Source organism: Pieris brassicae, chromosome 6, assembly GCF_905147105.1.
Source record: "Pieris brassicae chromosome 6, ilPieBrab1.1, whole genome shotgun sequence".
NCBI lineage: Eukaryota > Metazoa > Arthropoda > Insecta > Lepidoptera > Pieridae > Pieris > Pieris brassicae.
The window spans coordinates 20,103,478-20,127,439 of NC_059670.1; the positions used below are offsets into that span (position 1 = coordinate 20,103,478).

Consider the following 23,962-nt stretch of genomic DNA (forward strand, 5'->3'; position numbering starts at 1 on the left):
TAATTAATTAAAGATGTTCTCTTTAAAGGTCGTTTCCTCCTGCTAGTCTCTTGGCTTCTTCTTCACTCTTTTCAGAGTGGTCCACATCGTTGTTTCATCCCGGAACCGCTTGACTTTTGTCCAGTCCGCTTGATTATGTCAACTGTTTTTGAAGTTTATTACTTTAAACACTACTTTCAGCCATTCGTACCAAAAGACGTGATTCGCGCTGCTGATAAAATGGAGGACGTGAAGATTGAGACGTCAGATATCTCGGACCGATTCAAGTTCTTCGAGACTTATCAGCCTGAGGCTAGGCGTAAGGAGTTCCGTATGACTCCACCACGGCAGACCCAGGTGATCATTTTTCATCATCAGTATTCATATGGGACATTTTATTCCTATCATTATTTTTTTGAGAAAAGTGCTTAGATAGTTTTAAAAGCTGATTTTTTTATAGGTACAGTAGAAGAGTATTAACATACAAATAGTCAGTTAAAATAAATTTTATAAGCCTGTTTAAAAAAGCAGTATTGGCCTAGTGGCTTCAGCGTGCGAGTTTTATCCTCATCATGAGGTCGAATGTTCGATTCCCGGCTCTGCACCAATGGAGTGTTCCGTCTATGCCCATTTAACATTCGTTCGAACGGTGAAAACGTCGTGATCAACCTGCCTTAGACCCGAAAAGACGGTGTATCAGACCCAGGAGGCTGATCACCTACTTGCCTATAAGATTATGAAACAGATACAGAAATATGAGGCCCAGGCCTAAATAGAGCTCCTGGTTTTATTGTGGTCAAAATAATGGTGTGTCGCTCGGATGTCATGAGCCATGTGTCCAGAAGTCTTGTATCCGATTTATCTGTATGTGGAAGTTTTTTTTAGCGACCCAAATCCCCATCCCCCGAAATATACCACGAGCCAAGCGTGGTGCGGAGTGAGGATGCCGTCGCTGATACCAATTTAGCTGCGAGTCGGCACACGGCATCTCGGATGATCTCCGTGTTTAGAGAGATGGAGGAACAGAGACAAAAACATGACGAACCACAGGGTAATGTTAAAATAATGTCAAACTTCTGTATTAAGAATTTGTAATATTTTGTAATTTTACAACTACAATTCATAAGTGTCTTTGTTTTTGTAAGCTAACTTTCAGAGTACAAAAAATATTATATTTTAATAGGAAATTTTAGTTATTATTGTCTGGGCTTAGGGAGCGTTCAAGTATTACGTAACATGTAACATGGGGGGGGGGGGGGGTTCTCTTGTAAAACGTTACGATGCGAGGCGGGGATTGAATTACGCGTTGTTAATATTATTTTCCACTTTCCAGTACTTTACACCACATAATGGTAAGTTTCAGGTATAAAGAGTCACTGGGGGTGGTCACAAAACGTTTTACTATTGGATACAGAATCGTTACGGTGCGTTTCATGGGGGGGGGGGGGTCAAGGATCTCCAAAAATTGCGTGACGTAATACTTGAACGCTCCCTTAGTATGTTTGACTTTAATAAAGCTAAAATAAATGTCTTATAGATAGTTTTAAAGGGTTTTTTTTCATATAGGCCCGAAGCCGTTAAAGCGTTTCACCCCCCCACCACCCGGGGAGAACACCCATACAGGCGACACCACATCCTCGGAAGAGTACAGCGAGGAAGAAGATAGCGAGGACGAGGCACGCAGGGCGTATTATGAGGCACGTCAGAGGGACGAGGCTCTTCAACAGGTATGAAGACCAGGTTTTTATTCAGAAGGCAAAAAAGACATTTGTTGTATGAGACAATAAATATTTATAACGCTATTGGAATCTCTGATGGTTCAGAGATGTCTGAATTAATACCTGCAGCTGACTTCATCATCGGATGTCGAGGTAGAATACATCAAAACCATCCGATACATCACCTCGACCTCCGTCTACTAAGCGTTTTTTGGACAGTTGGGACTATGTGGAACTACCTGCCCACTGAAGTAGTTTCTAACCAATTCACCTTAGGGTAAAGAAAAGAGCCAATTCTTAAAAGGTCGGCAACACACTCGCCGTCCCTCTGGCAATGAGAGGCGTCGGTATCATTTAACACCAGCTGAGTTTGCTGCCAGTTTCCCCCTGTGTTATTAAAAATTATTTATGCAAATAAAAAAAAATATTTAGGCCCAACAATTAGCTCGTACGAAGAGTTTCCGCGACCGCTTCGAACATTGGTCCGAGAGCGAACCACAGCGTTCCCCCTCCACTCTCATCATAGAGAGGGATCAAGAGGAAGATGGAGACTCCCTCGCCACTGCTAAGAGGTACACACAGTCTCAATACATTCTAATTTACTTTTATCTTATTGATTGTTATAAAACTCAAAACACAATAAAAAATCTAATCCATCTAAATTGTAAAGTATCTTTCGTCTCTTTCTGCCAAATTGTGCCATCCGCTGTGACGAAAAGAGACAGTCTCTCATTATATTTATCTGTGTGCCCTATTTGACTAAGGCCTTCTCCAAATCTCGCCATTTCTGTCTGCACTGTGCCAGTCTCTGCTCTGTCACTTGCTGTTTCCTTCATCTGATCAGTCCACCTTCTAAAGACCATCATAAGTCCGTCATCCAAAGACCGACTTATTTTTAAAAATTAAGGTGCTTAAAGAGATTTAAGATGAAATATTTTCAAAAATGCTTTCGTAGGCTGCTTCTAATAGCATATTAGAATGGGACTTTAAGTACGTTGGTGTCACGAAATTCATATTAAATTATGTACACCTTTTATATTATACAGGTTGTATAAATATTTTTTTTTCAGTTTGCGGGATAAGTTCGAAAATATGAAAGTCCAGACGACAACTGTCAACAAGACTTTTGTAACGAAAGTTAATAGATTTGTGGTGAGTTGAAGTATTTGTATATAGATAAAGAATTATTTACGAAAGTATAATTGAGTCATAAAAAATTGACTGTAAGTTAAAAATAATTCAGAAAATTAAGGTCTCCTACGAAGAAGTTACTTCATTAATGATAAATCGAAGTAGAGCTAAAGTCGTTATAGGGCTAACTCCAAACAAATATTTTAAAAAAAAGTTTAGAATTTTAGTTATCTTTGTGCACACTTGCCTTCATAGCTTATAATTGTTTTCACGTTCGGTTAGTTGGATGCAATAAAAATAACTACTAACTAAATAATAACTACTACTAATAACTTTTTATTGATTATGGGACACTGTTTATCTTTAAAAAAATGTTTTTTCGATTTAGTTCAGAATTATTCTGATTACAGAAATGTTTCTGCGTACTTCCTAACAAATAGGTGAATGATTATTTATTCATTTGGGAAACAAACAGATACATCTCTAAAAGTAGAAGTCAGAAAAGAAATATAAACATAAAATTAAAGAATTGGATATACCCACAAAAAGTTTCACTGATAAAAAATAAGGATATAAAGCAAAACAAAATATTTAAGTAGACAATACAAAGTTTATAGATAGAACGACAGATATACTAATAGCCAAAATAAGAAGAAAGTTACAAGGTTTACTACTCGAATAGTTGTTTTAACCTATTCTTAAATGAAGCAGTTGAGGAGTGCGAAAAAAGATCGATATTAGTAGTAGAATCAAAAGTAGAACGCATCCTGTGAAGAGGCTCACGGAACCCAATGTTGGTTCTGGGAGTCGGAAGGTTAAAGGTTCTGTGCGAGCGTAGAGATCTGGCAGGAATATTGAATCTCATGAGTTCGAGAAGATTTGAACAAGTTAATTCATGTACGCATTACGTGTCTAATCCAAAACAATTTAGCGACAATTGAACGCAGAAATGTAAATTTTGCAATTAGGCGTTCAAAAATAGATTGGAAATTATAATTTACTGCTATTTTACTTTATGCTTTGTATTTTTATGTAAATAAATGACTACATTTTCTTTTTCAGTGACGCCGTCGCATCATAATATTTATTGCCAAAGCCTTCATATAAACACTTGCCGTGTGAAATAGATAGTCTTTTTAAATATAAGTTCTACTTAACCTATATTGTAAAGCCAATGTATTTATTGCTAACAATGCTGTATTAAAAATATAATTCTTGGGGTTTTTTTTAGGAAATTTATAAACGCTGTGTCGGATTTAAGGTATACGCTGTGAAGTTTTTGCCGCCTTTGCCAAAACAAAATATAGACAATTGTCATGTACTAGATTATTTTTGCAATCGTTGTCGTAAATTTCGTAATATATATATATATATTTGATCACAAAATTATACACAAACCATGCAGTTCGCAGCCTCCAACCAGTAGTTAGACTGACATGTATAGGTTGAGAGAAGACGGTAATACAGTTTCTGCAATTTCGCTTTTTTTACTCATACACAATGTGAGCTGATGACGCACAGGTCGATTACTGGGCGGCGAACTAGTTGTTTTACCCTAGAATACTGAATTTTACTACACCAAATGTAGTGACAAGTAAGAGGGGAAAGTCATCGCCAAAATTTGTTGCAGACTTCTGTAAAACATGATGCAGGCATTCTATAAGGTAGCAAAAAATATCAGTTCCCAAATTTGCCGCTCTAGGCTCCAGCCTACTCGTGAATCCGCCACTATATAAACATACGGAGTAAACACTTTGGTGCCATTTAATCTTATTTATAGTTTTAATATATGCATATTATTTTCAATTTGTACTTTAACTATGTTATTCAATATATTGGTCTATAGTTAGTTGATTATTGAGATTATAATTTAACCATTAATAAGTTTGCAATTTAGTACTGAATTTAGGTGTATATTAAAATTTTCGCATTTGACTGATATCAACGTAATTGTACTTAAATTATTTGGGGTTTGATTACAATTTTGTAAGATTTTTTTTAAAAATAAACGTATTTAAATCATACGCATTTTTATTAACCGTTTTTCGGTTGGCTCATCGAGAAATCCTAACTCAAACTATCTTTATTCATATAGATAAACAGGTACACTTATGGACGTCAAAAAGAAGTTAAATTAATTGGAAATTCACATTTACTACCAGTTCGCAAGTCAAGGGCGTAAAACGGGTAAGAAGAACTGGCAAGAAAGTCTCCGCAACTCTTTTTAATCGCCAAGTTTTGAGTCCTACAAATTGTTTGAACTGGAGCAAATCAATCCCAAGGATTAGGTTCATTTAAGTATTCGTCAAATTTATAAAGAGTTTTATTGATTAATTTACGTTTAACGAGCCCTCGTTGAATTTATTTAGTGCCAAACGAAATTAGAATTATTCTATTATTTCGTTTGGAAGTTTGTTCTAAAAACGAATACAATTTCCATATAAGGAGTGATTTATCTTCTGGAGCTTGGTTGGTCGTACACTGAAATTGGTTCTGTTTCGAGTATTGTCCTGGTGAAAGTCACCATTTGTCTTAAAATCGTTTATATTTTTTGTACATACAACAAGGCTTCAAGAATATATTGACCAAGTGTCATAATATTTAATTCCTTAAACTTAAGTTCTGACGATCTTCAAAAAGGTAAATAAAAAAAACACCAATCTATCATAAATCTATTTATTATTTTCAAAAAATATATGTACGAGAAACAATAAATAATTATTTAACGTATAGACGTTTTTTAATCACATTTGTGTGACATCAGCACGTGTCGTTTATCCCATCGTCATATTTAACTAAATCGGAATCTAAAATTTAAAAAATCGGATCCGTTAGTTAAATAATGAAACCGAATGTCAGGCCTTATTTAAGTCAACAATTTTAACTCAAACATACAAATGAATTTAAAAATAGCAACAAAAATAATAATAATTTTGATTGGATTTTAAAAGAATAATCCAGAAAATAGCCAATTAAAAATGAGTTTTGTATTATACAATACTCAATTTAGTATAACTGTAATATCCCAAAAAAATGAAAACTGCGTGTTTAATGATAAATGATACGTCATCATATATTTAAAAACATCTTAACCAGATATAAACGCATTTAATGACCAAATTTTTTTAATTGAGCCCGCATGGTCGGTTATATAAATCCACATAGAATCGTGATTGGACGCGGTTAATTCCGGATAATATGTTTTATATCTGTGATAGTACAGAAGATAATGCCTTACATCAAAAACCCCTCAGATAATCCTCTACTCTTTACGAAGAGAACTAAAGCCTAAAACGGCACCTTAGAGATACAGACGTTAAATAAGGCAATATTTTCAAATAGTATACCGAAAATCTTTAATTTTACCACAAGGTAATAGTACAAAATGTATGTATGTAACCAGAGATGTGACTTTTATCTATGGGCCAAGTGTGAGATTTATTGTCACAGAGTGAAACGTCATTTGTCAAAAACTCCAGGCTACAATGAAACTGACAAAGGATAATTTCCACAGATGTTATACAGTACTATAAAAGAGTTCCGTGTATTTGAAAGTATATTACATACAGTAGAGTTTATATTAATACTTGACTGGATTATATTATATACAGGGCTTAGCCAATGTCGAGCCATATGTTTAATTTATCCAAAACCGCTGCAGTGAGACGTACAATTGTAACCATTGCGACCGTTTGAGTGCTTCAAAACATTAAACATTAATGTTGGATTATAGCTGTCAGAGCAATGTCATTACTGTCAGCTGCCATTGTTATTATGTTATAAATTTCCGTTTATCTATCGAATAAAGCACAAAATTGATTTCAATATGAAATTGCCTTTCAGCTTTTTACGCCATTGAATAATCAGTCGCAGAATATAAATCCTGCCCATTGTAACACATTGAAAATCTCTGAGTATTTTAATAAACGTTTCTTTTATAAAAACTCACACAAGACCATATAAAGTCAAAAACTTCTAATTCATATTATTATGACATTGAAAAACAATCCGATTTAGAATTATTTACTTGAGTTCACTGGCAAGCTGTGATTTTTCAAATAATACTATGGAGAAACTTATGGTAGTCCTAGCAAACATTAACATAATAAATAAATTATTAAAAAATCACAAAACATTTAACCCTTAGAATACTTAGTGCAATCTTTAGAATTATGCGTGAATTTAATTTTCTCCTTAAATTTATATCGTCTTCGTTAAAACTCTTTTAATCACATTCATAGCGCAGTTTTAGGTAAAGAAATTGACAATATGGAGATATATATACACAACTATTTTTATATATATTCAAAAAGGCCTTTATAATGGCAAAAAAATTAAAGGTCGATAAAAGCAATCTCAAACAATACCTTTAATAATATTTAATTGAATTTTTACTTTTTATATAATCAAAAAAAATTGTAACGGCCAAGTCTTAAATACATAAGTCACTTATAAAAATGTATGACACCGATATAAATGGTGTATTTAAATAAAGGCCAAACTGAGTTCAATATGATTTTTGAAGAAAGAAAAAAAAATTGAATTTCTCGCTAGTTTTTATAACATTGTAGTAATACAATAAAATAAATCTTTTAAAGAAAAAGGTATGTATTAAGGCCAATTTTATAATATCAAATAAAATTATAATTGACAAAGCTCAAGACAAAGGATTTTAAATTTTTTACTCGGCACACATAAATCAAATTTTTGTTCGGAAGAACTGGAGTTTTAGTTCCTATAAAATCTTTTAAAAAGGGATAATCACCTAGTGTAATCTTCATATTGCTGACTCTGTCTCTTGAATGTCATCTAACAGACTTAAGAACTAGCAACTAGTGTCATATAGGCATTTGACAGAGTTAGTTACTACTATTTCAGATATGCATTTGAAATGTGTGCAATAATTGTATGTTAGCCAAATTATGTTTATGTATAATTTGTCCAATAACCATTTTAACATTAAATTAGTTCAAGCTATACACTGATGTAACATTATAATGTCCATTAGAAAATATATATATATATATATAAATAGAGTGAAATTTCAACTAAATATGCAATGGTTGATTTATTCCAAAATTGTACCAAGAGTCTAAGTATTGTAGGTATTGAAAGTTATGCCAACGGGGCTTTTGCTCTTCAAATCAAATTTTATATAAGAACTAACACCGGGGCTATATGAAGCTGATTAGGCTGTTTACTTATGAAACAGCAGACAGGTCACCTGCTTGCAGGTGTTAGAGTTATATCTTGAGCTTTCTCAATTCATCTAATAAAACTAAAACTGCGCATTTAACCAACACTGCTTAGCCTCTGAGAGACGTCTTACACTATATTTACAACCCTTACTCTAGTGAAAGTGATTGAATGTTACGGTAAAGTTTCTGAGATCGTACTCTTGCATTGAGATTAACATAAATGGCCAATATCTTAAAATGAAAAGTTTACTAACTTACAATAACTATTACTTTGAAATAAAATTTAGTAGCTTTAAAATCATATAAATTTTCTTAAGTTTCGCTGATCAAGAATAATTTTAATAAAACCAAAAATTACCGATTCAAGTATGTGTCATACTTTGTAATTATTTATTTACAATTTTATTTAATGGTGATTCAGACATGAATTTTTGGCCCCAGTCACTTAAACCCTTAGGTTAAGACCTTACCGTGACATCCAAGTAGAGTTTTGCTTAATCCGGTGGCCGATGAAGATTATCACTTTCACTTTCTTTCACACACACAGACTTTTCATCAGAGACAACTTTTGTCTCCTTTTCACACACCAACTTATTATCAGAGACAACTTTTGTTTCCTTTACACACACTGGCTTTTCTTCCGACACTGTCTTCTGCACACTTTCCGATTTAGTATCAGTTTTCACATTTATACAGTTTTTAACATCTTTTTCTTTAGCATCTCTCGACTTGTCTGTTCTATCCTTAGAATCTTTGTGTTTGTCGTGTCTCCTTTCCGAGCTTCGGTGCCTATGTTCTCTTTCTCTTCTGTCTGATTTATGAGATTTATGCTTTGAGTGTCTTCTATGATGATCATGAGACCTCTCTTTCTCTACTCTATCAGATTTCTCTGACCGCTCTCTTTTGTCTCTTTCGGATCTTTCTGGTTTTTCCCTATCTTTTCTGTCTGATCTATCTCTTGTTCTTTCTCGTTCTGATTTATGATCAGATTTTACATCTTTCTCTTTTACTTCAAGCTTATCTATAACTTCAGATTTTTCCTTGGCACGGTTAAGGTTGTTGGTTTGATCTTGGTCTAACCTCAACTCTGGTTTAATTGAACATGCATTTCCTACCATATTTCTTTCTCGCATTTTCTTTTCTGGAGTTTTCATTTCAACCTTTTCGTATTTGAGATCGGCAACTTTTTTATCTGTTTTAACATCATTTTTATCCAATTTTTCCGTGTTTTTGTCTGCCTTATCTGCATTCGACCGATCACACTTGTCACTTGATCTATCTGATTTTTCATTTGATCTATGTGATTTTTCACACTTATGTTTGTCAGAATCTTTATGTCTGTGTCTATCCTTTTCAGTCTTTTCGGATCGATCTTGTTTGTCAGACCGTTTGTCAGTTTTGTCTTTATCTATGCTTTTTCTACTCTCTGATATCTTTAATTCAGACTTTTCTTTAAATTTAGCACTAAGTGCTCTCATTTCTATTACCCCACTCTTGTGATTGGATGTTTTACTGGATTCTGAAAACAAAAGACAGTTTTGTAAAATTATAATTATTATAAAGTATGTACATACAAATATAGGTATGTAATATATATAAGTTACCGTGTTAGGGAAAAATGTTGAGAGTAAATATATACGATGCGCGCGTACACCATCACAAAAAACCGACACCCTTAAGTTAGCTATAGTCAACATTTTAGTTTTTTCTATCGTATCCTTTTTCTACACGTAGAATGAGGCAAAAGATACAAATTTTGAAAAGATTTTTTTTATTTTTTATTTTCTTATAAATGACTACACTAACCTGAATTATTAACAACTGGTGCATCGGGTGGTAACCTCTCGTCAGCCGGCGAGGACGCTTCTGATGATGGGTAATACTGCTTAAGACGTAGGTGCCAGGCTGTAAACGAATTATGCATATCTAGTTTTATATATCTATCAAAGGTTAAAGTGACACTTCAGGAAAAGGTAAACGCGATAATACAACAATATCAAGTGAGTATAATATATATTTTTTTATATATATAGTTGGTATAACTTTTTTTTTTAAATAGGGGCAAACGGACAGGAGGCTCACCTGATGTTAAGTGATACCGCCGCCCATGGACACTCTCAATGCCAGAGGGCTCGCGAGTGCGTTGCCGGCCTTGTCAGAATTTGTACGCTCTTTTCTTGAAGGACCCTGTGTCGAATTGGTTCGGAAATACTTCAGTGGGCAGCTGGTTCCACGTTGCAAAAATTGCCTTGAAAAACGCTCAGTCGTGGAATGTGTGTGTGGAGGTGATATGGGTGGAATTTCGTATTCTGCCTCAATGTCCGATGATGAAACGCAGCTGCAGGCATTAATACGATCGACTCCTCTGAACACTCTCCATGGAAAATGCGGTAGAAGATGCAGAGTGACCCCACATCTCTACCCTCTCGGAGAGGGATTGGTCATCGACGATTCGAACCGCTTTTCGTTGGATACGGTCAAGTGGAAGGAGCTGGTACTGGGACCGTATTTGCACTTTATAGAGTTACAAGCGGTGGCCTGGAGTGAAGTACCTAGCCTTGCTGAGCACACCAAGTTTTTTGGAGGCTAATTTAGCCTTTCCCTCCAAATGACCGCGAAACTGAACGTCGTTCGATATGTCAACGCCAAGTTTTCCGATGCTGGCTGTGGCTTCAAGAAGTGTTTTCGAAAAGAGGGGTAGCGATAAAGGGTATTTTTTTTGCGGAAAACACGCAGACTTGTGTCTTCTTGGGGTTAAATTGAACTAGATTTAGTCTACCCACGTCCGAGACTCCACGTAGTAGGTTCGACTTCAGACACAAGTTTGTTCCGATATTCATCGACAACTGCCCGAGAAATACCTGCCCGGCCAGTGTAAAGAGTATCCCCAGTGCTGTCGTCCGCATAGCAATGAATGTTGCTAAGTTGCAACATGTCATTGATATGCAGAAGAAACAGGGTCGGGGACAGAACACAGCCTTGTGGGACCCCAGCATTCACGGGTTTAAGGTCGGAGCATGCTCCGTCGATGACGACCTTGATGCTCCGATCGGCCAGAAAGCTGGAGATCCAGTCGCATAGTTTCTCGGGAAGCCCGTAGGCTGGAAGCTTCGAGAGCAGTGCTTTGTGCCACACCCGATCGAAGGCTTTCGCTATGTCCAAACTAACCGCTAGTGCCTCCCCCTTGGACTCAATTGCCTCTGCCCACCTATGTGTAAGGTATACAAGGAGGTCACCAGCTGAGCGACCACGACGAAAGCCGTAATGATAATCGCTAATCAGCTGATGGCCCTCTAGATACCTCAAGAGCCGGCCATTAATAATGGATTCCATTATTTTGGAGAACAAGGAGGTTATAGCTATTGGGCGATAGTTGGACGGATCAGAGCGGTCGCCTTTTTTAGGGATCGGATGTATTGAAGCGGTCTTCCAGCACTTCGGGACAGTGCCGAGCGAGTACAGGTACCGGAAAAGGCGCGTCAGGACCGGAGCCAACTCAGGAGCACAAGTACGCAGCACAATTGGAGGGATACCATCCGGCCCGCTGGAAGGTGATGAGGAAGAGAACGCGAAGACACAGCCCAAGAGGTCGGCCTTCTCCTTCGCAGTGTGGTCATCCTCCCTGTGCAGCGGTGGTATCGATGGCTGACAAAAATTCCCTTGTACAGCTTTGGCGAGAGACCAGAAGGCTCGAGTCCCCGAAGGGAGTTGGGCCAATCTCTCGCCAAATCTGACGATGTAGCTTAAAAGAAATATGCTTAAAAATGTGTTCATTACCCACATTTATCTATTTGGATATGTAAAGTCAAGCCGTAAGCAAACTGAAGTACGCAAACCACTTGTACATCTAAAATATAAAAGTATTTTTCTCACCAATAGAAGTAACAGCTGACACAGTCCGGAACTGATGTATAATATTTCTTGGTAAAAAGTAGATGTCGTCAGAGCACAGAGGAAGACGGGAATACCTAACTCCTTCTCTTCTTAATTGGTTGAGTTTCGCTTCTTCTAGCCTGGAAGATATTTTAGACACCTTTCAGTACCATATTTCTGTGGTTTAATCACAGTTCATCCCAACCCATCAATTCTTGGCCAGGGTGAGTGTTATTTAACTTCGTATATACTCCTACCATGAAAATAAATTACCATTAACCAAAATTAGTTGCTTGACACTGTGTTAGTCCCCAGCACCCATTAAATTGTAGCGGAATGTATAACAACTTCATTGACGCTTCCTTCTAGAAGGCTAGTTTTAAAGACATCCCTGTCACCATGAAGCATAGACCTGGGTATACTGACTACAAAACGACACACAAAGCATAGGCAACGCCCACCCATCATATTTTGCTATATTTACACCACGACATCGAAATGGGTACCCATCACATTCGCGACCGTAGCAACGTTTGCTTAACATAATTACTCACCAAGTAACACACTGCGAAATGGGCGGCTCGTACAAATCAAGTTGCAAGAGTTGCACTAATTTGTTGAAGTCTGCCGCGTGAAATGCCACCACGTCCTTCGTTATTCTGCCGCGGTCTTGCTCATCACCGCAATGGATAGCTTTCAGTACACCTGAAGATGAAAACATTATCATTAAAAAAACTACATTATCTGACTGAACTGTCCAAATCTATACTAATAATATATAAACTAATAGTAATAACTATACATACCGACAGCGGCAGTGGTGATGCGATCCAGGCCGTGTCCCACATGATCTGCGTGTGCGCGGGTTCTGTCTTCGAATAGAAATTCACGAGCCTCGCTGTACCTTGGGAGGTATTGGAGATTCCGGAGCTCATTTATACCAGTACTGAAAAGATTTATAGGTAACTTAACGTATTATAAATAAATTGAAATTGAAAATAATAATAAAATATCTCTACGACGGCCTTGCCTAATTTAAAAATATAGATTGATTTAGTTTGGAAAAAAAAATTAACAAGTTTTAAACCATACATTGTGTTTGTTGCTTTTATTAATATTAGAATATTTGGAATCCCAGAGAAAGAGAGATACAAAAAGTCTCTTTCCATAACACGAACTTTGTATGGAAATCCTTTAAAATTTCTAAAGAATCTCTTACAAATGCATTTCCTTTCCATAACGCATTCCTCTATGTCTAACACGGTGTAATAATTATCATAGATGATACATTTTGATACACTCTTCCATTTTTTTACAATTCCTTCAGTTTTATTTGTTTTAAGGGTAGCCTGGAAGAGATCGCTTAGTAGCGATAACGCCGTCCAGTGCAACCATGATTTTTTAGTTTTATATTATTTTTAATTCTTGTATGTGTAAATATATTAATTTAGGAAGAAACATTTATTTTTAACATATTATTTCTCTTACCGTCTCTTCTTGATAGGACTCTTTCCCAATTCAGCAGTGGGTACGAGTTGCTCACCAGGTCTTATCCATAAAATGGGACCATCGTTCGATTCCTGGGGTTCCATTTCAACAGCGGCCATTGGACCCCACGGCATGGTCTGTAAAAGGTTTTATAAATTTATTAAATGTTGGAATTTATATGGATTTCATATACACAGATAAAAATAACAGGCATGCGGTAGAAATTATAGCACTAATATGTTAATGTCAAATTGCATCTATTTTTATAATTAAATTAGTTGGGAGTCAATCCCAAGTTTTTAGGTTAAATTTTCAGTTGGTCTTAATTATAGACTTATGTATCTGATGTGTGGTCACAAAAATTAAACAAATATGAACCCCCGAATTCTTAAAATATAAAATAGTCTAATTTCAGTGTTTAGCCTAAAGTACTCTCTTTTATTCTCAGTCAAAATACAATTTAACAGAAAGAGACAAAAGAATACAGTAGCTAAAAATATCCATTAGATTGATATCATTCCAGTCTTCATAAAAAACGGGGGCAAAATTTAACATTACAGTGAATGGATTATATTATTAGTATTATTAATAGGAGTATATTTTTTTTCGTTTTCAGTATTCAAAGAATAATTTAACTATATCCGAGTAAAACAGAAGAAAAATAACCTTTTATTCATCATTAATCTCACTTAAGCCAAAATGACAAAACATTTGAAGAGGAGTCTAATATTTTAGCAACATAAATATTCTTTACTCACCAAATTAAGAAATGGGCACTCGCCCAGCATTTCCAGCATGTCAGGGAAGTATCCCCCAACTTCTTCATGGACTGTTCCTACGAGGGAGATCTGATGCAGAGGACCACTACGGAATGTGCCCGCTAGATATGATTGTTGGACCTGGAAAGACAAAATAGTTACAAACTAACTTTATCCCTAGTTTTACGGGTATAAGACCTATAAATAATATTTCCTCCCTAATTAAAAAAAAAGTCTAATTCCACTTAAAGAAGAAAATTTTTCGAAAAGCGATTTTTCTTCTATAGTAATTTGTTTTTTTTTTTCTTTGCGATATGTCAAAAGTTTCACTAACATCTCGACAATATGTTTCGGTGCGTCTTGTGATCAAAGAGTGATTAATAGGAAATGAGAAAACGGGTTTTGGGCTTCGACTATACCGCATACACATGTTGACATGTACCTATTTGGTTTCTGAGGAATGTGCCAGATGTGGAACGGGGATACTGCCTCCACCTATTCGAATGTTTTCAATACGGCTGGTCTTTCTAACAAATATAATTTTCCGAAAATTTCAGTTACCATTGTAGTTGTTTAAAGAAATATTTTATAAAAAGTGGTGTTTTTTATAAGTAGGTCGAATAGAATTCAGCCTGAACCTTAGATTTTCGTCAAAACGATGTGGTCGTAAAGGGTTTTATCTACTACAGCGTAAATACTATATTGTATTTACTGATACCATACATGGACTATTGAACTAAATATTTTATTTTATTTGAACCCATAGTTCTGAAGAAATCAGGTTCAACCAAACAAACTAGTATAATTAATTTAATTAATTACACACCAGGCTTATCTTTGAGGAATTAGACAATATTACAAAAAAAATTGGGCAATAATACTTGTATTTAAGCCATCGTTGAGAACGTTTTATAGAATTTTGTATAGCGACTGACTTTTAAAAATTATATTGTAATTTGTTACACAAACCTGTTGATAATACCGACTAATTGTAGTGGTTTCTATATCTGATGCTCTTGCTAACACACCAGCCTTAACAGTGAGTGTGGGATATTGTTCCGAGAGATATTTTAAGAGACAAGGCAATCTCCCCGCAGCACCTCGAACTACTCCACACACAAAATGTGCCCAGCCTTCACTATCTTCCGAGAACACCAGCTGAAATTTAGAATTTATTTTTAGACTAAACTGCTATTAGCTGTATTAGATTAACCACTTAAATATTTCAAGTACAAATTATTTAGTCAAATGCAATATTAGATTATAAATCGTTATACTATAAACTGTAGAAAAATTACAGATAAATTTACTCTACAACTAATTAGATACTAGTAATTGTAATAATAACTTTTATTGGACAGTTTTTTTTGAGACATTTTAATTGTCAATGCATAAAAACTAAACAACCCAGGCAAACCGCCAAATTTCTTTCGATATATATATATAACATATTGAAGTGTATTTAAAAATTTATGGTGAAGTATATAAGACTAAGAAAACATTTTTTAAACGGATTGTAACTATGTATTATTATTATTTACATAATTTTAATTTTTTCCGATTTTTTTCCATGCGTGGTCACGGTATAAAGCACGCGAAACGTTCTTCAATCCAATCCATTTAAAAAGTGTTTTCTTAATGTGTAAAAGCTATGTTAACAAAAGACAGTATATAAGATAATAAAAATAAATATGTTAACCTTAAGAAATTCCTTAGCCAATGCCTCCTGCTGTACTGGTCCCAGCATATCTACATCATTCTGATGTAAATAAACGACACTAGCGCCGCCATTTAGATGTGTTTCGACACGCATAAGTCTGATAAAATATTTAAAAGACAATATTATATCTACGTATTAACTTACGGGAGTAGAGAATGTCAACAAATATATACACACTGATAGATATATTATGCATGTCCCTTTTAAAAGTACTCATATATCTACTGAACCGATTTCGATGAAAGTTCCGTAAGTTAAAAAGTACTGATTTTATTAAATTAAAACAAAACTTATGGTCTAAATCAGTGGTGGGCAAACTTTTTTAACGGGCCACAAAGTTTAAAATATTCTAGAGAAAGGCCACAATTATTAAAAAAATGCATTGTTGTTAAAGGTTTTAATTATAATATTATAAAAGCAATACAAATAGAATATACTTTTTATTCTCGACTGTCAAAACGGATTTATAACGGACCACATACAATACATGCTGATGGACCTTCGGGCCGGATTAAATACTTTCGCGGGCCGTACTTTGCCCATCACTGGTCTAAATACTCGCCGTATTGTTTGACACCAATTGTAAATAACTTAACTTTGACATTATGTTAATGTTCTTATTATATGACATTGCAAAAATTGATGACATTTTCATGCCTATATGGCTGATTGTACGGATATTTGTAGTTGATCGATCTAACCACTGTACGACTATTTTGGCAATTAAACGATTTATTTTTTAAATGTTTGTCGTGTGTCGCATTACTTGATTTCAAAAAAAGAATCTACAAATCTGATGTGAGATTAGCTATGGAAGAAGTGTGTTTAAAGACCTTGAAAGGCCCTTATGGCCTTAAATAGTACTAAGGAATAAATGCTTAATTATTTGATATTGACGACTTTAAAAAAAGTTTGTTAATTGTTTTTATAAAATTAAATGAACTCACCGATGATACTTCAAATCTTTAAGGTCCAAGCTCAAAGCCAAGGGACCCCAAGTGGGAGCAGTTCTGTCTCTTCTACACTGAACACCAATAGAGCAACGCTTCACACGCGCTCGACGCCTGCATTGTTGACACGAGTGGCGTGAAGAGTGAGACCTGAGAAATATACACTTCTATGTATGCTGGATTGTACCCTAAGTCGAAGATACACTATTCAAACATAAATCAATGGCACTACAACTTATTTAGGTCTGGGCCCCAGATTTCTGTATCCGTTTCAAGAGCATTTGTTAATCGAATAGGCAAGTAGGTGATCAGCCTTCTGTGCCTGACGCACGCCGTCGACTTTTTGGGTCTAAGACAAGCCGGTTGTGCAATTTTTTCATTTACCGTTCGAGCTAATGTTAAACGCGCACATAGAAAGAAACTCCATTTGTGCATAGCCGTGGTCGAACCTAGGAGGTGATGGACCTCAGGAATGAGAGTTGCACTCGGGAGACAGAGAAAATACAAAGTGACACAATGTTAAAGAAAGGTCTAGTTCAAATGAGCTTATCTAGTATTACATTAATAACAAAACTTTCCCATTCATATAATATAAATAAACTATTAGACCAAATTTCAGAAACTAATATAAATTCAAATCTCTTACCTCTCCTTTTCCCGCTCACGTTCCTTCTCCTTATCCCTTTCCACTTTAACTTTCTCCATCTCCATTTTGACCCTATTTACAAACATTTGTGGTGACGTTGATCGCTCTTGTTTTATCTTAAACGGCAACTCCAAATTTCCATAACATGGTAATTCTCTCCTTGGTGATTGGAATTTAATAGCATTGAGTGATAAGTTGAAATGAGTTGATAGCCGTCTCGAGCTTCCTTCCAATAAGACATTTGCTTGGGTAACTTTGGGGTATTTGTATTTTGACATTGCATGTAGGAAATGAGTGTTGATTATTCTCAGTTGTCTTGATACTGAGGAATATATCCTTTTTGTTGTAGCGTCGTGTGGAATTGTATTTGATAACTGTGTTTGCTTCCACGATGCATTGATACCTCCAATACAGTCTAGCAATGGTTGTGTGACATCAAGGTTTGTCCTGTTGAATAGTAGGGGATTCTCCATAGGTGGTGTCTTGTGAAAGATGTGCATGGTAAGTATAGACGTATCCCCAAATCCACCTGAATCGAAAACTGGCCATATCTTACTTTGTTTCGCCGGTCGTGTATTTTCGCCCCAAACACATAATTCTTTTGCATCGCCGCTAAGTTTGCGTTTCCTCTCTGTAACCAATAAATACTTTTATGAACACATATTCTAATCTAATGGGATTACAAGTACTGCGCAATTTTTCCCATAACTATTACAACATTCACACTTGAGATAAATTTTTCATACAAATAAACTTCTTAGAAGACAACAGTTAAATTTATGAAAAGATACATATTTTATGCACAATAAACGATGTAATATAAAAAACAAACAGAAAAAGATATCTTGGTAAAGTTGCAACATAACCATGTTTAATTAACGACTTAATAATAACTCAAACTCAAAATATCTTTATTCATATATGTCAACAAGTACGCTTATAAACATCAAAAAGAAGTTAAATTAATTGTGAATTTACATTTACTATCAGTTCACAAGAGAAGCACCGCCACTCTTTTTAATCGCCAAGTATTGAGTCATACAAATTGTTTGAACTGGAGCAAATCAATCTCAAGGATTAGGATCATTTAAGTATTCGTCAAATTTATTAAAAGCTTTATTGATTAATTTATGTTTAACAAGGGCTTTGTATTTATTTAGTGATAATCTGGAGCCTGGTTGGTTGTACACTCAAACTAGCTTTATTTCGCGTATTATACTGGTGAAAGTCACCATTTGTTTTAAAACTGTTTATATTTTTTGTACATACAACAAGGCTTCAAGAATATATTGACCAGATAATGTCATAATATTTAATTCTTTAAACTGATTTGAGCATCTGCAATTAACAATTGTCCCATAATTTAAATAACAATGTGTGAAATTAAAATGCAAGAAACCAAATATCACATATTTTAAATTTCCATTACTGCGGATTTTTTATCAATAATTTCTTCCCATCTCTGCTCAACAATTACTTTCTACTTTTGCCAACCAAAGACAGGATGGGTAAGATGTTTGTTGGCTTCAGATAAATTTGAACCTTGTTTCCAATTTGGTATTTAAATGAATCAATAAAAGTTTACATTAATTATTGACATCTTACTATGCTAAACAATTTATTTTAGTCAAAATAAATCAGTTGATTTCAATTTTTAATATTACTGATAAACGTATTAGGAAAGATGACAAACATTGTACAGTAACATTATAAAATATATTATGTTCCATAGCTATGTTCCATAAGTACTAATAGTATAGAGCTGAAAAGAACATCTAAGTGATAGGTGATATAGCTCATTTTAACTTATTAAAGAAATAATGTAATTTAAATAAGAGTCTTGAAATAACAAAATCAAGATATTAACATATAAAAAATGGCAGTAAAACATTTCATTACAAAGATAAACTATTGTGTATATATTCTTATGTATGCATTTTTTTGTCCAGCAATTTGTCCATATTTTAATTCCTATTCAGAATTACTTTTATTACTACTTTAGTAACTAGGTAAACAAACCCAATATTACAACTCAAACATCTGTGTCAACATACAAAAACTAACTTGTTACTTATTAGTTTGCAAGAAATTTCATAACCTTAGCTTTAATTTTGTTAATTAATATATATCTAGGTGATATCCATGTTAATGCTTAATACACAAGGAAAATTAATCCTAATAGTGCAATTTCATTTTATAACAGGATGATATAGGAAGTATAGAAAAGTACATACTTTAGCTTGCTACAAATGATTCATTGAGAAGCTAGTCTGGGAATAATTTATTATACCGACTCAACTTTAATAATTTTTAGTTGTGATCTTAAAGCTTTTTATAATGCTGAAATTTATGGTCAGAAGTACATTTCTGAGTAAAAAATTAAATACCCAATTGGGTGAAATAGAGAATAGAAAGTAGGTTCTGAAAACAAGGTCACTAGCAATGACTCAATTCTGAGCACCAGGATTGTGATATATGGATTACTTTAAGACGATATCAAGAGAAACCAATAACACATATTTGTAAAACCCCGTAAAATGCATGAATTGTTTATAAACAGCTTTGACCTCCATTACAGTGATGTAACTTGTAAGCTAGGTTAACAGTTTTCCCACCAAAATAACGAATAGGTGCCTAGCTTGGCTTAAATACTCTTGAAAATCCAAGAACTCATTATTTATTTAAAAACCATGTTAATTTAACAACCCATACCTTTGAAATCTCTAGATGTTGCATGTTTCAAATTAGTTGGCACACTTTGGTCATTGCCTAATTTCGATGGTTTTCGACAACCCTGACTTGATCGTCGGCGTTTAATACCTTCACCGGCATCTGCTCCAACTTTTTCACCGTTAGTATATTCACTAGAGTCATGATTTCCACTAACTTTTACACGGGATTGTAAAGAATCTTTCGACGCCATTGTTCACACGAAATGGTGAGACCACGACGAAATAGGCACAATTCGCCAATGTTACATTAATAATACTAATAAAATCGATATCACTTCAATAAATACAAATAAAAAGACGACGTAATAGATTGGAAACACTTTTCTGATGAATAAAAAACAAATTGAGACGCCATTTACTTGGCTGCCTTGGACTTTTTGTTGGCTTTTGAAGAGTTGCCATACTTTCAGCCTTAGTTACCTAGAACTGTAAGTTTTACTTATTGAGCCTTGACTTAATTTGATGATAAAATTTTGAATAAAAATAATTTTTGTATGTAAAATTTAATCTAGGCTTTTTGAGTAAAATGTTGTTGGTTTGTATGGTCGATTAATATATGCTTGTTCGTTCGTGAGTCTTTACTTATTACCCATTATTTATGGAACTTTCTCAAAAATATAAACACTGTGATTAGAGAAAGTTTCGATGTTGCCGCAACACATTAATAATAAAATTATTAAAATTTAAAAGTAAGTCACTGTTTATATGTCTTAATAAATTAAAATTATCATGCTACAAATTTACACACATTCTTTTTCTTGACTGTCATTTAAATAAATTTAAAGTGTGTATATAATTTACACTGCCATCTATTTGACCAATCTAAAACTATGAGTAATGAATCCCCAGCAAGAAACATTATGTCACTAGATGTCACTTTGTACTGTTGTTTGACATTCAATCAATAAGACAAAAAATATGTTATCGGATGAAAACGCTTTGTATTATATTATGTGTAAAAATCTTGTAGCTACTACTAAATATTCTCAATTTCATATAGTTAATACTTAAACCTCATACGTAATTGATTAGGATTTCAATGTATGTGTGACGAATTCATTACAACTTACACGTGTGCGATTTTTATGACATTATTAGAATAAAACTGAGCCGGAATCAGCAAAAAATTAGGTGATGTTAGGTCCTCAAAGAATACAAATTTATCATTCATAAAAGCAATTAACTTTTGTGTTTAGGATGTCTAATAAAATCATTATATGTAAATGTAAGTTATTTAGATTTTATTAATTTTAAGAGGCTTTTCTTTAAAAATTCTCATTCAATTCTAAAATATATATTTACAAAAAATATGAGTATATGGACGAGCTATACACAATAGATACGTATGTACTCATCAATCATTATAAATAACATGACAGTTATGAATACTATGTAAAGCCCCAAAGAGGCCCAAAATGTACACGAACAAGCAAACACATATACAGAATGGAGAGGCACCACGTGACCAGGGCTCCACAAACTGGGCCTCAAATAATGCACGGTATGTGTCAATACGTCCACACCAACAAACAATGGGCATATCAACACGTAAACCTTACAAAGCTTGTCTCGTGAAATATTGCGCTCGCGCATATTAGACAGGCGTTAAACAAAATTTAATTTATGATCTGTTCTGAGCCCCCTAGGCATGGGACAGTTATTTATTAACGTTTAAAATTCAATATACTAGAATATATTTTTGATGATTTTTGAATGATTGATCATTTAGTAGTATGTATTAAGTACAAACAAGTACTTCTCTTCGCCGGAGTGCGATCTATTTGTGGAGCCTAATGTTATTACTAATTATACTATATTATTAATTATGTAAAAATTACTTTAATTAATTTTAGTATTTTTAATTAAGATATAATCATTTAATATGGGGGCAAACAAGCCTACGGGATGCCTGAAAAGGTAAGCCCATAGACACACATTTTAGTAGGTACGTTGGCGACCTTTAATGGCCTATGTATTATTATAAAGACGCGGTCAAAAACCGACTTCAAAGAAACCAAATTCCACGATAGCTCCTTCGTCCGTGGAGTGGTCTAGATGATAGTGGTGTTAAATGATACGGATTTGAAGAGAATAAGGCCCATTTTGTAATCAGATTGATAACTTTAAGGTTATTAACTATTTCAGGGTATTGATAAATAAGAAGTGAGGAAGAGTTTCTGCATCTGGTACAGGGCAAGACGTTTGAAGCGTTCACGAGATTGACGGCAACCTTCAGCGGAGAGGCAGCAAAAGAAGGTTTTTAACTGGAATGTTTCATGTTTAGCCACCGAGTCCCATATAAACATTGGTTAATAACTTTTATTTTATTGATTAAAAAATAATACAGAAATACCAAATATATCAAAACGGGTTTAGCGTACAATAATAATAAAATAACTTAATAACCACCACACATTTAGATTACCACCGCATTAATCCTAATCTTACACGAATCTAGCAAGCAAGCAAGAATAACCCATAAATTTCAACAAAGTAACCCTTAAAAACTGAGTTCACTTGGCTTAGGCCGGTATGCAACAGTGTACCAGGATCAAGAATCGATCCCGAGCTAAAGAGAAAATAATTTACATTATTTATAGAGTAGAGCCTCTTGGGCCGTGGAGTTCAAGTGTACAGGCGCTAATTAAAGAAGACGCCTGGTAGACACTACGGGTGAACCCAGAGATGGCGCTTTCCTCGCTCAACGAATAAGTATCGCAATACAGCGATGAAATGTTGCCAGCATTAAAGGTACACTACAACAGGGACCAAACTGTTTAAAATTTCTTTAAAAAAAAAATTATTTTTATTGTTGTAAATACACTATTTATATTATATATAGTATAGCTGTTTATTTATTATATACAATTTACACTAGCCATAGTAATTGAATTACGTAATTTTTTTATTAGAAACCGAACACACAACACGTACAAATTGAGACTTATTTGTATGCATTGCTTAGCGTGACCCTGAAATTTGCCATTTTTTTGTCCGCATTAATATTTAAACTTAGGCATAATAAATAAACATGGCTACACAAATACTTATCAAACCCAAATTGTTTTGTAATTGTGTTTAATTTATGAAACATTAGAATTACGACTTTAACAATACTTAACAACGATTTAAATAATTTATCTTATACGAAAGTAATAGATTCCTTACATTCTAAGCACCAATGGACTTTCTATGTGCGCATTGACACTCGCTCGTACGATGAAAGAAACCATCATGAAGACACCGTAGAGAAGGCTGATCACCTACTTGCCTATTAGAAAAAACTGTTACAGATACAGAAGTCTCAGGTCCCGGCCACCTGAAGATACAGATACAGTGAAAATATTCACTGGTCTTCTTACCAAGAGTATTAAATGTATTAAACGGTAATTATATATTTATATACGTTGTAAGAAGATCATATTATCCTTTTTAGATGTGACAAGTCCATAATAGTCAGTTGTGCTTCCGTCACCACTTATTACGTTTGTATTGGCACCGACTTCCATAAAATAGTTTATATAACATATATTTGTATAAATAAATTCATGAACTTCATGGGCATTGTACCTAGGTATCACTGAAAATGTTTAGAAACTAAGAAACGGCTTAATGTAGAAAGTTGCCAATACTTTTATTGTTTTTCGAAGTAATCTCTGTTCCTCTCTACACATCGTCGCATTCGATGGAACTACTAAGACAAGCAGTGGGCCCATTCTTTCTTAGGGGTCTCGTCTATAGCAATTTCGTATGTGTTCACCGCATATTC

At 34.4% G+C, this 23,962-nt stretch overlaps 2 protein-coding genes across 3 annotated transcripts in view; one reads left to right on the forward strand and one right to left on the reverse strand.

The window, feature by feature from the left end:
* Window positions 1-4,850, forward strand: part of LOC123711208 (LIM domain and actin-binding protein 1) — a 38,617-nt gene extending 33,767 nt beyond the window's left edge. Inside the window, exons 12-17 of the mRNA XM_045663686.1 lie at window positions 181-336; window positions 865-1,030; window positions 1,546-1,706; window positions 2,130-2,269; window positions 2,768-2,849; window positions 3,891-4,850. Of these exons, the coding sequence (XP_045519642.1) occupies window positions 181-336; window positions 865-1,030; window positions 1,546-1,706; window positions 2,130-2,269; window positions 2,768-2,849; window positions 3,891-3,893 (708 nt within the window). The 3' untranslated portion in view covers window positions 3,894-4,850. The remainder of the gene's footprint in view (window positions 1-180; window positions 337-864; window positions 1,031-1,545; window positions 1,707-2,129; window positions 2,270-2,767; window positions 2,850-3,890) is intronic.
* A 640-nt stretch (window positions 4,851-5,490) lies between these two features.
* LOC123710768 overlaps window positions 5,491-23,962 on the reverse strand; it is a 30,235-nt gene continuing 11,763 nt past the window's right edge. Inside the window, exons 1-12 of one of the 2 annotated variants that reach the window (XM_045662943.1) lie at window positions 20,174-20,566; window positions 17,462-18,092; window positions 16,813-16,965; window positions 15,845-15,962; window positions 15,115-15,303; window positions 14,146-14,286; window positions 13,388-13,524; window positions 12,706-12,845; window positions 12,454-12,604; window positions 11,900-12,039; window positions 9,833-9,931; window positions 5,491-9,545 (exon numbers count right to left, since the gene is read on the reverse strand). In XM_045662943.1, the coding sequence (XP_045518899.1) occupies window positions 8,521-9,545; window positions 9,833-9,931; window positions 11,900-12,039; window positions 12,454-12,604; window positions 12,706-12,845; window positions 13,388-13,524; window positions 14,146-14,286; window positions 15,115-15,303; window positions 15,845-15,962; window positions 16,813-16,965; window positions 17,462-18,092; window positions 20,174-20,384 (3,135 nt within the window). In that variant the 5' untranslated portion in view covers window positions 20,385-20,566 and the 3' untranslated portion in view covers window positions 5,491-8,520. Of the gene's footprint in view, window positions 9,546-9,832; window positions 9,932-11,899; window positions 12,040-12,453; window positions 12,605-12,705; window positions 12,846-13,387; window positions 13,525-14,145; window positions 14,287-15,114; window positions 15,304-15,844; window positions 15,963-16,812; window positions 16,966-17,461; window positions 18,093-20,173; window positions 20,567-23,962 lie in introns of those variants that run through there. The other variant, XM_045662944.1, reaches the window with a different exon arrangement.